Genomic DNA, 15,564 nt, shown 5'->3' with positions numbered 1-15,564 from the left:
TGTGCCAATCTTTATGAATATTTCACTCTCCGATGCCTTTATAAATCAGGAATAACTTTGCTGAAGTTAATTCAGTTTTGTCGTAGACCTTTGCACATCATAGCCGCTGGCTGAAACGTACGGCAGTAATCAGTAAAAACATTTATCAGCATGCCAGGTAAAGCTTTGCTTTAGATCCATAATGTAGGACATTGCATGTAGGGAGAATCTAATTGGTATTTTAAGAGCAGATTTTTTGTTACCTGACTTCTTTGTTGCTCGGCTTCATGGATCAGTCAACAATATTTTGGCTGTTGTCAGAACCTCATCACAGTTGAGCGGCTGTGATTCATAACAGTCACAGTCCAGGTGATTAATGTTACTACTTAAAAAGCACTTAAGCAAGGTAGTACAGACAGAATGTGTAACTTGAAGGTACTCCTTTAGCTCACGCCCTTGCAGGGAAGCTCTAGCCTTCAGAATTTTAGGGGCTTTTTTTAGCTGTTTAATAATCAGTAGTCTGTATTCAAATTGTGATTCATTCAGTCTATAGAGACCCAAGCGTTAGGCCAAATACACATGTGAAAAATATAGGGGTGGTCTCTGCCCTAAGACCAGTAATCTTCCTACTACAAGCATTATAGCTTGCTTATAGCAAGCGGGGTGTGCATTTTAGTAATGGCCAATTATTCTTCAATAAAAGGAAGCCTGGAGACTTTTCTACATGACAAAGCATTTGGCAACAATGTTGTTTTGAAGCATTTCCTCCTCTGGTCACTTATTTCTACTCCTGTCAGCTCTTTCAGTCACACTAACATGTCTTTTGTGGGGCTGCCCTATGAACCAGATCAGGAAACTGATCCAGGTTAAAAATTAGCCAGCACAGGGGAAAAAAAAAAAATAAAAAAAATGGCACAGCAAGGAACTGGCACAACTGCAAAAGCAGAGTGTGGTGGCACAGGGACGGAAAGAGCACACAGTGGTATGGGAAGGAAATACAAATGCCTGAAATCCTCATTATCACTGAATGCTTGGGGGTCGTGGGAACGACGGGGTCAGTGTCTCAATTAAGTTTTGCCTTTATGAACTAAGCATAGTTCTGTCAACTAGAGACATGAAGGAAACAATCTCTGATCCACAAATTTATGACAGCAGAAACCTCTGCTAAGGTGTAAATAAGTGCAGCACATGGCAACAACCTAGAGAAGAGCTTGTTGCCTCCTCCAGCTGTAACTGATCATTTACTAGAAACAGCTGCTATAAAGACCACGGTGCAGCTGTGAGAAGTGATTTTTTGAGGGATGGGCTAAGAAAAACCAATTCCTTAAGCAGAGGTGGTGGCTCAAGTAGTGCTAGAAAAGGAATAGTTTTGCAAAATCTGACACGGAGGTTGTGTATGAAACAGAGAGGGAATGGTGATTCTGCTAGAGGAGAAGTAATGTCGTTGAGAAGAGAGGGTCCAGCAGTTAGTGGCAGCTTTAGAAGAAAGTCTTCTGGTGGGTGTACAGGCCTCTGGGTTCTGTGGTGTTCCCCAGTCTCTGAAGGCCTGAGAGGTCTGTTAGAGGTATATGGGGACAGAAGGAGTTACAGTAATGAAACAACTATAGTAGCTGGTCACCTGCTAATGTAGTCTTCAGTGAAGATGCAACTTATTTTGTTTGGAGGAGGGAAGAGGGCTCTCTAATGTTGGTAGCTATGCGGCTTTGGCTGTATAAAAGAAGTACTTAGTTTTATTGTCCTGTTTAGATATGACCTAATGAGAAAGGTGTATATATATTTGTTTTCAAACAACTATATACATTCTAACAGTAAAGGGCCTTAGTCTATATTAAAGAAAAATTCTTTACGCTTCCTACTTTGCTTGACTAAGCACTTGGCAAGAGCAGAGCAAGCCTGCGACTCTAAAAGTCTAATCATGAAATAAATGCTTAATGTGCAGCAGGCCTCACTGAATGCCTTGCCTGCTCTAGCACTTCAAGCCGAGAACTGCTGAAACATTAATGTCTGCCCCCTGAAAGGTCACTAGAGACAAACCACATTGCTCTAGGATGACAAGGTTTGGTTCTCTCTGGGCTCCGAGGAGGGCAGTTGAATTGTGTGTATGTTAGACCCTTAAAACAGGTGTTAGTGTGCTTTGGTAAAGCATATTGCTTTGCTTCAAGTTCTATATGTGAGAGTAAATCCATCTAGAAAAATAGAGATGCCTTACAATAAGGGTGATGAGACCTATTTTATTCCATTTCTGCCTTGCTTAAATTTTTTTTTGGGGGGGGGGAAATCTAGTGCAGAAGCAAGAGGGATATGTTTATTGGCTTTTGTTTCCAGCTACTAGATCATGACGAGCAGGCTGTTAGAAGAAAATGTCACTCAATAGATATATAATTTTATACCTTTTTAATTAAATAACGTTTATACAATACCCAAACACTGTCTGAAATTAATATCACATAAGCTCCATTATGTGTCAGTACCTCTTCTGACTGTAGAGGGCTGGTTACATCCAGAAAAACTTTGGTATGGTAACCGTTGTTAACTTCTGCTTTTGCCCAAAGTTTTGGATCGTGGCTTGCACCACATACTATTTTTTCTGAGGTCTGTAGGGATGCTTAAAAAAACCAACCAACCAAACAAACAAAAAAATCAAAAAACATTTTCTCAAATTTTATTTAAGGTTATACTCTCTCTTTGGTACAGTGAGTGGAAGCAGCAAGAGCAAGTCAAACGTAGAGGTGAAGGTAAGCTCTAAACTCACAATGTGTGAGCGCAACTTCAGGCAGCTTTTTCCCTTGTTAACATTTAATAGACTGACTGGGTTCTGTGTATTTCTGTTTTATCCTTTTAACACAAGCTGTTGCAATTTAAATATGTATCTCCTCAATCTTCTGGAAAACTGTCATTTCCGAGATTGTGTGAGAGAGTCTACTTCCTTGTCTAATAATAATTATACGTCTCCAAAACCTTCTGAAAAGTGTTCAGTGGCTTAGCTTGTTTTTGAGGAAAGAGTATGATGTACTGGGTAAAAATGGTATGTGGTCTTCATGCTCACAGTAGGAGACTTCGCCAGCACAACTACAATAGCAGATTAGTAACGTGGACAATATTTATGACAAATCTGGGAGCTGTGCTGATGGTAAACACTCCTGTAATATAGTTAAGATCAATTTTTGTTTTCCTTGCTTAACCCCCCGAAGTGGAGGGGAACTGGTTGACATGATCACACTTAACAAGCTTTTCTGTTGTTTTGGTAACTAAGAAACCACTGTGTCAGCAATACCTCATACTAGGTACTCTACGCTTTGCTGTATGATCAGAAATGTTTTTGAAGAAAAATGAGGGCACGCTGATACTGATCGGGTACTGATTTCTCCAGCTGTAGGCGACCAGGCGTACTCATGGTCTGCTCTTGAGAGGCAGAAGAGTGGCTTCAGTTGTGACCTGTGACTGCTGCTGGAGATACTCTGCACCTTTTGAGTTTCTAGATTCAAGTGTGTCCCATTCCTCCCTGCCCCCCCCCCCCCCATTAGCAAAGACTTGTACATCAGTTATCCCCCTTTGCAGGATATGTTCTTGAAAGACACACTGTGAAAAGCAAGACATTAGTACTTGCCAAGAACTTTAGAATGAAAGTGCAAACAACCCAAAACTCATACTGAAGGAAATTTATTTCTTCCTTTCCTCACCCCCAGCTTCCTACTCCCAAGTTCAAAAATCTTCTAAAAGATGTAGTTCTCTGATGGACCACAAAGGAGATGAACTAAAAACGTTTCCATATCCTAGACCCTTTATATTAACTTACCAAGCTACTGCTGCAGTAGTAGAGCTTTTCACTCTGCTGAAAAGCACACGATGCTTCTGGTACTAACAGGAGAGAATCATCCAGGGCACTTGATGTAGTCCGCGTGCCTCCGAGTGCAAAGTGTTGGCTATAAAAGATGATTTGTTTGTCTTTTTCTACCAAATGTTTAAGGCAGATGATCATGCCTAGGATTGAGTGGGAACTTCATTATTTTATTTCCCCCTCTAGCACACAAAGGATCAGCTTTTGATCTTCCACACAAATGTGCTTTTCCCTACACTACCCCACATTTGGCACGATTTTTGCAGTGAAGGAGAAAGTTTACCCAGATGTCTCTGTGCTGGGTATAATGTCCATCACCAGTGTGAAGTTCAAGTCTAGACAGTAAAACGGCTGAAGTAGAAGTGTCCAGCCCACAGTAAAGCTGACATCATTGTGAAGTCACCCGGAGTTGTCAGTGGTAGAAACCTTAGAGAGAAAGAAGATGGACAGGACAACGCACAAACTTACATGATTCATGCCTGACCGGCAAACAAAGGAGAATGCTAGCAGATAAATACAGTTAACTATGAAAGTAATGCTGTTATGTAGCTTAGGCCTACTGACACTATCCAAATCATCAGTGTTGCTACTGCGTTATACATAAACATGTTCATTATTCCACTCTAACAAAATGCTCAGTGAAGTAGAATCTCTTAACACCGATCCAGCAGGCAGCTGTGATGCTGGGGAAAAACAAGGTGAACAGACTTCAGCAAGCGGCTAACTGGCTCGCTCTCCCTAAGCAGCAGCTGAATTGCCATGAATTAGATGGACCATTAGTCTGACTCAATGGGGCATTTCTCATGAGGGCTTGATTTTGTTCACAACAATGTTCTTTAGAGGCACTCAGGGGGTTTGCAGCACTGCACCGCAACTTGACATTGGTGCCTGAGAAACTGTGACAGGGCTATGCATGCAGGTCCTACCTTCTGGGAAGACAGTCTGCTGAATTACAGAAAGAAGCATGATACCAGACTCAGCCATTACTGCTATCACGACCATATGTTAAATTTTTAAATTATTCAGTAAGCCACTCTGAAAAACAGGGAGGGGGTTCCAGGGAAGGAAACTGGCTACCCTGTGCCTCATGTCAAAAAGGACAAGGGTATGCATGGCAATCTGATTCTTTCCTGGTGGCATGCCAGTCACTTCAGCAGTTTAACTTCACAGTGAAGTACAAACTCATTGTGAGAGATTAGTACCGAGTACCTCAATCAATCCCCACAGTTCATTCATCAGACCACAAATTATGGCTTCTGAGGGGGCAAACCTTCTTCAGCCCCGTTGGCTGTGCAACGCAGGTGGAAAACTCCAGAAAAAGGTGGAGTTTGACAGCTGAGAAATTTAAAACATTGTTAACTATGCTATTTTTTGGCTGGGGCTCCAGCAGCATGCAGAATGAACAGTGGCTTCACCAGCTAGCCCAGTGTACATTGGTCATGTTCCTGTACAAACTCTGCACTCCAGAAGGGAAGGAGGTGTTCATTACTGCAGAAACGAAGGATTTAGAAGAATGGGAGGTCTCCTGTACCCACCAACAAACTTCTTCCCATCTAAAGATACTGTACAGGAGTTCCTGAACTTGTTACTTGGGCTAGTAGGACTTCAGGCTGAAGGGAACAAATGTAGCCTGCACCACAGTGTTTGTTGGAAGAGACTTAATGGACTATGCCTTGCATATACTGAGTCAAAAATCAGTTATTTTTCTGCTTATGCTTGAGTGGGACCTACAGAGGTGACTTACTGGTGGAGATCTAAGGGATGAGCAGAGTTCAGAAGTTGTGCTGATGACTGAGCAAAGGTGGAGTTGGTTAACTTTGATGGAACGATACTCATGGTTGAGATTTTCCTGTATTACGTGACTCTCACAAGTTGCCACAAAGGGGACAAAGAGAGAACGGAAGAGAAGGCAAGGAATAGGAGAAATTTTAAGTTAGGACAGCTGGCAGAGCTCTGACAACATCTTGTACAGCTGTGAGACCCTGTTGCCACAGGTTCTGTGAGGAACTGCTAAAAGCAGCAATATTGCAAATTGGTGAGCACCTGTGGGCCACAGACTGATGGAGAACACCGGTGATTTCTTAAGATACCACTGCCTCCCTCTTCCCCATCACCTCTGGACTCAGTTACCAGTCTAGGCCAAGACACTGAGCCCAGAGGCCTGTGGCCTAAGGCGCTGGCCCCTCAGCCCAGGGGGCCTTTGTTTGACCACCTGTGAGGGAAGGCACCGGCGCTCACCGGGCCAGGCACGGCTTAAGACGCCCCTTCTTGTGGGCCAGGGAGAGCCGTTCCCGCCCCGAGGCAGGCGGCTGCGGCTCTCGGGTGCCACGGAGCGACGCCGAGGCGCGTTACCGCCTCCTGAGCCGGGCGCCGGCCGCGACTCCGTGGCGGCCGCCTCGCCCACGGCGGCCCGCCGCCCGCCCCGCGCGAGCCCGCGGACACCCCGGCGCCGGCGGGGCGCCTCAGCCCTCAGCGGGCGCCGCGACGTCACGCGCGGCGGGTAGCGGGTGGGGGGGGGGTGGGGGGCCGCCCGGCGCCACGGGCCGGAGGGCGAGGCCGCCACTTCCGCCTCGGTACGCCCGGCCGAGGCGCGGCAGGCCGAGCGCGCGGGCCACTTCCGCCTCGGTAGGTGTCATGGCGGCGGGGCGGGCGCCTCACGTGACGGCGCCGGGCCCGGCGCGGTCTCGCGCGCAGCTCTCGCGGTGCCTCTCCGCCCGCCTCCCCCCCCCCCCCCCGCCCGCGTCCCCCTCTCGCCCTGGCCGCTCGCGCAGCTGCTCGGCTCTCGCTATATAAAGGGGCGAAGCGGGCAGAGCGGGCGGCTGGCGGCGGCGGCGGCAGCCCCCGGGCCGGCGAACCAGGCCGGGCCAGGCCGCGGGGCTGCCCCTCAGCCGGGGCGGGACGCGCGGGCGCTGGGGGGACGCAGCCGGGCAGGTTTATTGTTTTAGGGGCGACTCCCCCCCCCGCGGTTGGGGGCGTCCCGGGGGGCTCGGGACATGGCGAGCTCGACTAACACAAACCCCGTGGTAAGGACCGGGTCGGGGGGCGAGGGGGGCCCCGGGGGGCAGCGCGGGCGGGGGGGGCCGGCGGGGCCCGCCGCCCCCCTCCCCCGCGCTCCCTTCCCTCCCGCCGCCCGCCTCGAGCGGTCCCGGCCCCCTCCCCCCCGGCGGGCAGGGGCGGCGGGGGGGGCGCGGGGCAGCCTCGCCCCCGCGGCGGGGAGCCAACTTGTGGCGCCCGGCGCCGGCCGCCTCGGCGGCGGGGAGAGAGCGGAGCCGGGGCGGGGAGGGAGGGAAGGAGGGATGGCGGGGGGGGGGGGGGGCGGTGGGAGCGAGGGCGGCGGGAGCGGCGGGGCGGCGGCCCGGGGGCGGCGGGGCGGCCCGGCCGGGCGGGCGGCGGAGCCCCGCGGGGGAAAGAGGCCGGGGCCGCGCCGCCCGCGGGGCTGGGGGTCCGGCGGGGAGGGGAGGGACGGCGGGCGGGGGGCGCCCGTGCCGCCGCCGCCGCCGCCGGAGGGAGCCGCCCGGGGAAGGGGCGAGAGCCGGAGCGAGGCGGCGGGGGAAGCGCGGTCGCTGCCGCCCGTCCCGCCCCGCCGCCGTCCCGGGGCGAGCGAGGGGAAGGGGCGCCCGAGCCAGGTTTCGGTTTTGTGGTGTCGGTGAAGCCCGCCCGGGCTCCGCTGGAGCCATTTTATGTTGCTTTATAAGAAGGAGACGATGGTTGAAAAGCACTTCTCCCAACCCGGCCGGAGCGGCTAAGCCGGGCGAAAGCCCTCAACGCCTCTCCGGCGAGCGAGGCAGTATTTATTTAAAAAAAGAAAAAAAAAAAAAAAAAAAAAAAAAACCCAACCCTCTCCCCCCCTGTTCCCTTCTCGTGCTTTCTGCACCTTGGCGGGTAGCTGGCTGCTGCACTGGTACTCACAGAGGTTTGCAACAAGCAGTCACACAAACCTGCGCAGCCACCGAGCCCCCCCCCCGGCCGCCGCTCTCCTCTCCGCTCCCCCTTGCGCGCCCCCCCCGGCCGCGACCCCCGCCCCGAAGCGCTGGAGGAGACAAACCCGGCGTCCCGGCGGCGGGCTCGGCCCCCTTGTTTGTGGCTCTCAGATCCATCATGGCTTCCCCCTGCCTTTCTGCCTCCCTGCTCCTTGTGTTCCTCCTCCCTGTGGCTGCCCTGTTTATATAGAGCTATTGCCGCTCTCTAATATAGACTCTGCTAGGATGGGAAGGTGCTTTCCAGCCCCACGTCACCGCCTCTCCATTTAAACACCACATCAGCCTTTAAATAGGGAGCGAGCCGCGGAGCGCGGGCTGGGAGGTGCATGCGTCCGCGGCGGAGGCTGGGAGACGGGCGGCTTGGCCCCTCGGAGCCCGGCCGGGCTTTCGCCGGGTTCCCCGGCCCTTCGCCCGTCCCCGTCGCCACCGGCCTGCGGGGCGGTGGTGCTTTCTGCCGGCGGGGGGGGGGGGGGCGCCTCCTGGCCGGTGTAAACGGACTTTCCCTTGCTTCTACGCATTGCACAAAGACAGTTTTCATTCCCCCCTGCATTCGAAACTGTTTATTTTTTTTTTTTTTTTCTGTCGTCCCTAGCGCACGTTCCTGTGCTCCCATAAGGTCTTCGAAGTAGCTTTTCTGCTGGGTGGGGAAAGTAAAGAGTTTGAACGGTTCCTACCCAGTACATCAAGGAGAGATGCGGTACTTATTTTATGGTGCTTTGCCAAGGTCTGACTACCGCTGTTGCCCTAAAAGTAATGTTAGTACCAGATTTCGTCCATGGGGCATGGGCCGCAGATACTGCTCTGTGATTTCTGTGCGTTTCTGGTGACTAAAGCGTACGAATATTTGACTACAATCCAGACAGAGCAACGATTTTAGATTTTTCACTAATACTTGGATTAATTACAATGTTTGGTATACTGTAAAAGAGTATACAAAAGAAAATGCGAAGCATCCTAGTTTTCCTTTCCAAATCTGAAAATTTACAGACCTGCCTGTGAGTTAGGGTCATGCAATTGCAAAGTGGCGTCGCTGCTTTGAGAGTTTGTCAGGTGTTGTATCAGAAGATTTTAGGCAAGTAGTCAGCCATTACGTGGAGGGCAGCTACTCACTGGGATGCGTATTGCATGTGTGTGATCTGAATCTGTTGTCTTTCTGTTCATAAACTTCCGGCTTTATTTTTTGATTGCAAGGGAAGGATCTGTTTCTGTACAGTAAATTAGAGGTTTTGCTTCTCTTTTTTGACCAAGTTAGTGCTGAATAGCAAAATATATATATGTTGAATAATGTCCAGACTACTTGTAAATATCTTTGTTTCAACAATATACTAAAACTTGCTTTGTCTTGGCTGCATTTCTGTAGTAGCGTAATTTCTGTAAAGTTCTCTTGGAAGGTATCTGTGTTTGGAATCGCAAAAGCCAAGCTTAAAATGAGCCTACTTCAAATAGGTATGCTTTAGGCTAATTTTCAATTAAGTAGTAGAACCTTGCAATAGTGGATGGTCAACTTTATCAAATTCAGGTCTCAGTTAGTAGCAAGGATCACGAAGCTCACCCTAGGTATAGCAAAGATGAATAGGAACATTTTGAAATACTGCAACCAGGTAACAACTTTAGGAAGCTAGGCTTTGAGCTTACTGTCTCAATAGTATCATGTCAGCATCTGATCAAATCTGAATTGCTAGAAATCCGTTCTTCCTGATAAAGGACAAATATAAGATGTTAATTTATATGCAGTATAAGATTTTGTAGGTGTCAGAGGTAATTTATATGTAAAAGTCCATGACAACATTAAAAAAGTCAAATTTTAATGCTGACAATGTAGATTATATATGGTACGTCCTTTTATGCACGTCTTTGATGTGATTGTGACTAAAACTAGTTACCTTTACAGTATACCTCTTTTAGCTGTCTATATCTAGCTTCCAGCTGTAGCTGCGTAGACAGGAGAAATATTAGTGATATTTCAGGGATAACTGCAGAAAAAACCAGGAACAAACTGCTATCAAACGCACAAAGTGTGCTGTGGCATATCTCTCCATAATGTGTAGGTTATTGGAAACCCAAACTGCTGAAATCCCGAGAGTTGTGATGATAACTACAAAGAGATGCAGTTTTTATACCTTTGAAACTGAAGGAATGTGGGAAGTGTAAGCCCCCAAAGGCATGTGGCATTTCTTAAAATAGCTCGCTGGTTGCTCCTCAGATTTAGAGTGAGTGTGTGTGTGTGTAGCAGTCTCACCATACTCGGAGTTTTCTTTACAAGATGCACAGAGAAAGTGAAATATAATCATTTCCTTATGTTCCCAGAGGGGAAGTACTAGATTTCAAATCTTTTCTATGTGTTTGTGGTTGTATCTAATAAATCAGGAATTTTAATTGTTGTCTTTAATCTACAGTAAGTGTTTGGAATAGTGTTTATTGAAGAGTGATTTGAGTATTTTGCTCTTAAAAGGGCTTGAAGTTTACAGCAATGTACTCTTTATGAGGGAGGCACTTTAATATAAACCAGATGAAAGCATGATTATTTTAATAGCAAACTTTAAAGTTTCCATTATGTTCTCATTGCTGTCTCTGACCAAATGCGGAAATTTATTGGAAAGCTTAACTCACCTGCTATCCCATCTTCAGACTTGTTCAGTAATTGATTCCCATGTTTATTTTTTGAGTAAGCAGTATATGAAAATATTTTTGTCGTTCAACTCCAGAGTCTTAGGTGGTTTGTGTAAACAGCTTGAGCATCATATAAATAATGCTTAAAGCCAGCACTTAGTGTATCTCTAAAACAATACAGCGTGCTTAATTTTAAAGTCCAGAGCTTAAGGATGTTTTGTAATTTCACTGGATTTGCCGTGGTTGAAGTAGGAAAAGAGAGTTCTGTAATATTCTTCAAAATTCCACTGTGGAATTGAAGCCTTGCTGCTCCCACTGTGGAAGGTGTTGCATCCCCCTGGGCTGGATGTTCAGTAGGAGCGTAGGGGAGAGAATGTTTTCAAACAGACAGGATTTTTATGAGTGTTAAGTAAACGTGTATAGGTAAAATCAGACAGATGCTGTTTCATTACAGGTATGCAGATACTGTCTACTCTGTTCCCTTCCTTCTAATCCTACAGCTGAGTGTCTCATATATTGTGAAACTGCAGTTAGAACAACATCCAAAAATTCTGATTTTAGATGCAGTGCGCTCTGCGGCTCATGCAGAGAGATACTTGCACATCCAGAGTGCTTGTGGGTACGTTAACCTGCATTGCTCTAGGCTCACTGCACCCCTGGGGGGGTGGTGTCTTTTGGGGGGGGCTTAGCCACTTGCTTGGGCTGTTGGAAGTTGTGCAGAAGGATGCTGTGGCAATGGCAGAGTGGACATCCATGCTCCTAACCTGTCCTTCTGCTCTCTTGCTAAACTAATGCTGGACACTAGAAGAGAGTATCCTGCTGTTTTGAGTTTGTTTTTTTTCCTTAATACACAGGGAAAAATGGAAGCACTCCCAAGCAGGCTGTTGGGCTGTAGGGTCAGTTTGTTATGTCTGAATATTGGAATTTTTTCCTAGGGTTTTATAGACTGAGGAGGCTTTGTGAACAAACCTTACAAAAATGCCTGACTGTGGAGATAGGAGGAGGTAACTGCTGGTGGAAATTATTAGAGCCTGTTCGTGTAAAATCTGTTTTATTAGAAAAGTGGACCCAATAGATGATTTAAGGAGAAAATGCAATCTCCATCCTGCAGGAATTTTGACTGTAAATTCAGACATACAGGTAGTTCTCTTGACTTAAGTAACTCACATGCCCGAGGTCAAGCATGTTTATTTGCAGAATGTGGTTTTGGCATTAAGAAACAGATGCTTTTAATACAATAAGAAACAACACACAGAATACGTTAAGTAGCACTTCTGTGCTAGGTGAATCGTATAAGCTATACGCAATTCATTTAATTACAGAAATAATAGGATTTAATGTTATTTAAGTAGAATGTCTTTTTGCATCTGCTATGAATTGAATATAAGTGGAAAAATAATCCTGTTAATGGTGCTTGGTATTTCTGAGTTACTCATAACGCAGATTTAAAATGGTGGTGCTCAAGTGTAGTCTGGCTTTGAAAGTCTGTTTCAAATATCTCTATAAGCACAGTTAATGCTGTACCTGAAGCTTGGATATGTGAGCATGCAGTAATGTTTAAAAAAAAAAGAATCTACAAGTAGTCTGGTATGTTTTGTTTCTTTTGGAGAAGTAGGTGCTGTAAATGTAGTTTTCAAGGATGGCAACTTACCTTGTTACTTGAGGGCAGGAATTTGTTGGGAGAGACAAGTAACAAAAGGATGAATTGTAACAATTCAGCTACTTGATTTGCAGCAGTATGTTTTAAGGCTGAAAAGTGGCAAACTAATGAAATGTCAAATGAAGAAAAAAATAGGATGCTGAAAGCAAGTCATTTGCCAAAATACTGATGTGTGGTCAATAACAGAAAGTGGTATGTTGTGGGTTTGTTTTTTTTTTTTTTTTTGCTTTTCTTGTTCTCCTTTCTTCCCCCTTTTTTTCTTTTTGTTTCGTTTTGTTTTGGTTGGTTCTTTTTTGGTAAAAAAAATATCACTTGAGTATGCCCCAATACAGAGTTTGTTTTAAACACTAAGGACATAATGCACTAAATAGCTATCAGACTGCTTCATTCTTAGTCCCAGGCTTCCAAATAGGTTCTTTTCTCCCTTTGTAATATTAATGTATTTATCTTTTTTCTTTTTTTCTTTTTATTTTTTTTTTTCTAAAGCAAAGATATTCAACTTCTTTTTGTGCTTATTGACCGCTCAGCTTTTTCCTGGACTAGTAAATCATGCGTTACTATGCAGCCTCCATTATTCCATAACATAGGCATAACAATTCTGTAATATGTGTGCAATATAATCTTTAGCATATCTGTAACAAATTCAACACTTCTGGGATGCATTAAGCAACTGCGTATGCATAAAATAAATGTTTTATTTTAAGTGCATGCAGGAAGTTTGTGTAGTTGTAGCACTGATGGACCAACTGCATGTGCTTGGTGCAGGTTTTCTGCAGGTGTATTGGAGGCACCTTTGGGGTGCCAGACCCACTGCACTGGTACAGGACGATGGTCTTCCATATGTGAAACATACATAATGTGTGTGCCATCATTTGGGATTTATTGCATAAGGAAGTTACAGAGCAGGGTAGAGGAAGATGTCAGCTTACAAAAAGGTGTAACTACTTTGAGATCAGTTTAGAAATGGCTCACCCCCAGCCCAAGGAACAGCCTTGGTCAGTGAAGTGTATATGGGTCACAGATTGTTCAACCCTAATTTGGGGCTCATAGTGCTGCCTTGCAATTAGCACAGATATTTAAACCCAGCCAAAATATCATTGAAGTTCACACATACGTAGAGAGGTCCAAGCTGTACTGTTTAAAAGGTACAGCACGAGTGTAGTGCAATTGCCCTGTGATCTTGTGAATTAAATTTTGTGCTTTAATTGGTAAGGTTAAGTACTTATATTCTCCTTTTAAAATTGTACCTGCATTTTAAAATTCACAAAACGGATGAAGTTGGAAGGGACCTTTGGACAAGGTCATCTTGCCAACCCCCCTGCACAAGCAGGGCTCCTGAGAGCCAGTTGTGCAGGACAGGACCATCCATGTCCAGATGGTTTTTGAGTATCTCCGGGGATGGAGACTCCACAACTTCTTTTGGCAACCTAAAGTAAATTGACAATTCATTTATCATTGACTAGGCATGAAATCAGCGTAATGGAATAATAAAGTATTTCCCCCTGAAAAATTTCTAATGTAAAAACATAAGTACTGATTGAAAACAGAAGACTGTCTAGCCTAATATCCTGTTTTCAGTAGTTTCTGTAAACAGATGTGTAAGGAAGAACAGGACATTCACATGAATGCTTCCAGCTTTTTGAGCCTTGAACGTTTTTCAGCTTGAGATCGTTCTGAGCCGTATTTGGTTCCTGTTGAATTAGCAAGCACTAACAAGTTTATTTTCTCTGTATTTATCTAACATCGTTTTGAACTATTAACGGTCTTTGACATGAATATTTTGCACACATCCAAATATTTTTGCATATTCAGTATGTACATTGGCAATCAAGCAACAAATTTACCGAACGGAAAACAATCTTCTTTTCTCTGTTTTGAATTACATGCCTCATGGCTTGAAAATTCTTGTGCCATAGTTATGTCACAAAATACAGCAAACAGTCCTTTTCATTTTCACCTTGTTTGAGCTGCTCTGCTGATTTATACCTCCTAGGATGTTTTCCTCACTCAGAAACATGCGGTGTGTTCTGTTATGCAGTTTTCAGAGGCCTTTACTGGGGGGAAATCTTACTTTAATGTTGAAATGATAATTTTTTTTCAAAACAACGCTGACTAGGTTTGTGTTTTTTTTTTTTTTTAAAGCCTAAATTGTACAAGTCTGTAATTGAAGATGTTATCAATGATGTCAGAGAAGTTTTTCTGGATGAAGGAGTGGATGAACAAGTTCTTATGGAACTCAAAACAGTAAGTTGCAACTTAGAAGTTTTTTTTAGTAGACCAATACAGCAATTGGGTTTTGGATCTGCTTGCTGTTATACACAGTAAAAATACCAATTTTTAGTTAGCTAAGCATTGTATTAATCTGCATATTTGTAGTTCCATATTACGTGAATTACGCTCCTGTATAGAGAGATATTCTCACCTTGTTACCTTTCCCTAATCTGGCATGCCACACTTGACATAAACTAACAGCAGACATCTGAATTCACAGTGTTATTATGGTCTCCAAAATGTTTTATCTTTAAAAAAGAAAGCGGAGAAAATGTTTAGAGGCAGGCATTTATTAAGGTTACTCTGCAGGAAAAATAAAATACCTGCTCTGCCTGAAGTTTGTGTCTTTCCGAAAAAGATTTTTGCACCTATGGTTTGTGGTTTGCAGAAGTATTGGTTTTTTTGGGGGGGAGGGGGGTGGTGGGGTGCTACATAATAAATTGCACTGTGTGCATCACACTTTCCTGAAGCTTTCAGAATCAGAGTTGTTTTACATACAGCGGCTTTGAACTGTTACCAAGGGTCCAAAAGAAAGGCAGGATGTTGACCCGAGGTGTAATGGGTCTCCTATGGCTTTCTTCAAATTTTTCCTATGTAAAAAACCCTTCAAAAGGGAAAAGTCGGGGGAAAAAAAAACAAGAAAGAAAGAAAGTAAAATGGAACTGGGAAAGTATATGCCTGCTTATCTCAGATGTTGGGTAAGGACTTCAGAAAGCAGGATGTACCACACTGAGTATTTATGAAGTACCAAAAAATGGATAGAGTGGGAAAGGAATTTTGAGTTTGACTAGGCAGAAACAGGTGGAGACTTTTTTCCACAAAGCCATGATGTGGCTTGGTGGAAACAGAGTGAGCGTCATATGAAAAGCACCTTTGGTGTTTGTATCACCGACGTGTTCTGCAAATGATGTCAGAAAAGATTGAATGAGGAGAGAGGTGAGAATGAAAATGAAGTATTGAAGATGAAGGCTTAGGGAGCCCTAAAGCAGGATTTTCAATCAGGACTCCTGGATGCTTGTAGTCTTTTTGACCCAGATGTATTATGGAATACTTGCGTTGCTGTCTTCTTTGCAAGAGCTGCTTTATTTTGCATCTGCGGCTTTTCTTGGGAGACATGCCTGCTGACATCAAGAACTGAAGGGCTGGAGAAGCTGCATTTGATATTGTGGTAGAAACTGTGTTAGTGCTTGTACAGTGGCATTATCTTAGGTATACTGGCAGTTTCT

The 15,564-nt window shown here is 45.3% G+C and overlaps 1 protein-coding gene across 1 annotated transcript in view; it reads left to right on the top strand.

Annotated features, from left to right (window-relative positions):
* The first annotated feature begins 6,555 nt into the window (after nucleotides 1–6,555).
* GTF2A1 (general transcription factor IIA subunit 1) overlaps nucleotides 6,556–15,564 on the top strand; it is a 28,805-nt gene continuing 19,796 nt past the window's right edge. The window contains exons 1-2 of the mRNA XM_033008559.2: nucleotides 6,556–6,840; nucleotides 14,210–14,311. Coding sequence (XP_032864450.2) covers nucleotides 6,811–6,840; nucleotides 14,210–14,311 — 132 coding nt within the window. The 5' untranslated portion in view covers nucleotides 6,556–6,810. The remainder of the gene's footprint in view (nucleotides 6,841–14,209; nucleotides 14,312–15,564) is intronic.

Source organism: Tyto alba, unplaced genomic scaffold (assembly GCF_018691265.1).
Source record: "Tyto alba isolate M040663 unplaced genomic scaffold, T.alba_DEE_v4.0 Super-Scaffold_18, whole genome shotgun sequence".
NCBI lineage: Eukaryota > Metazoa > Chordata > Aves > Strigiformes > Tytonidae > Tyto > Tyto alba.
Note: the sequence above shows the minus strand (reverse complement) of the source record. Positions and strands in the feature narration are given on the sequence as shown.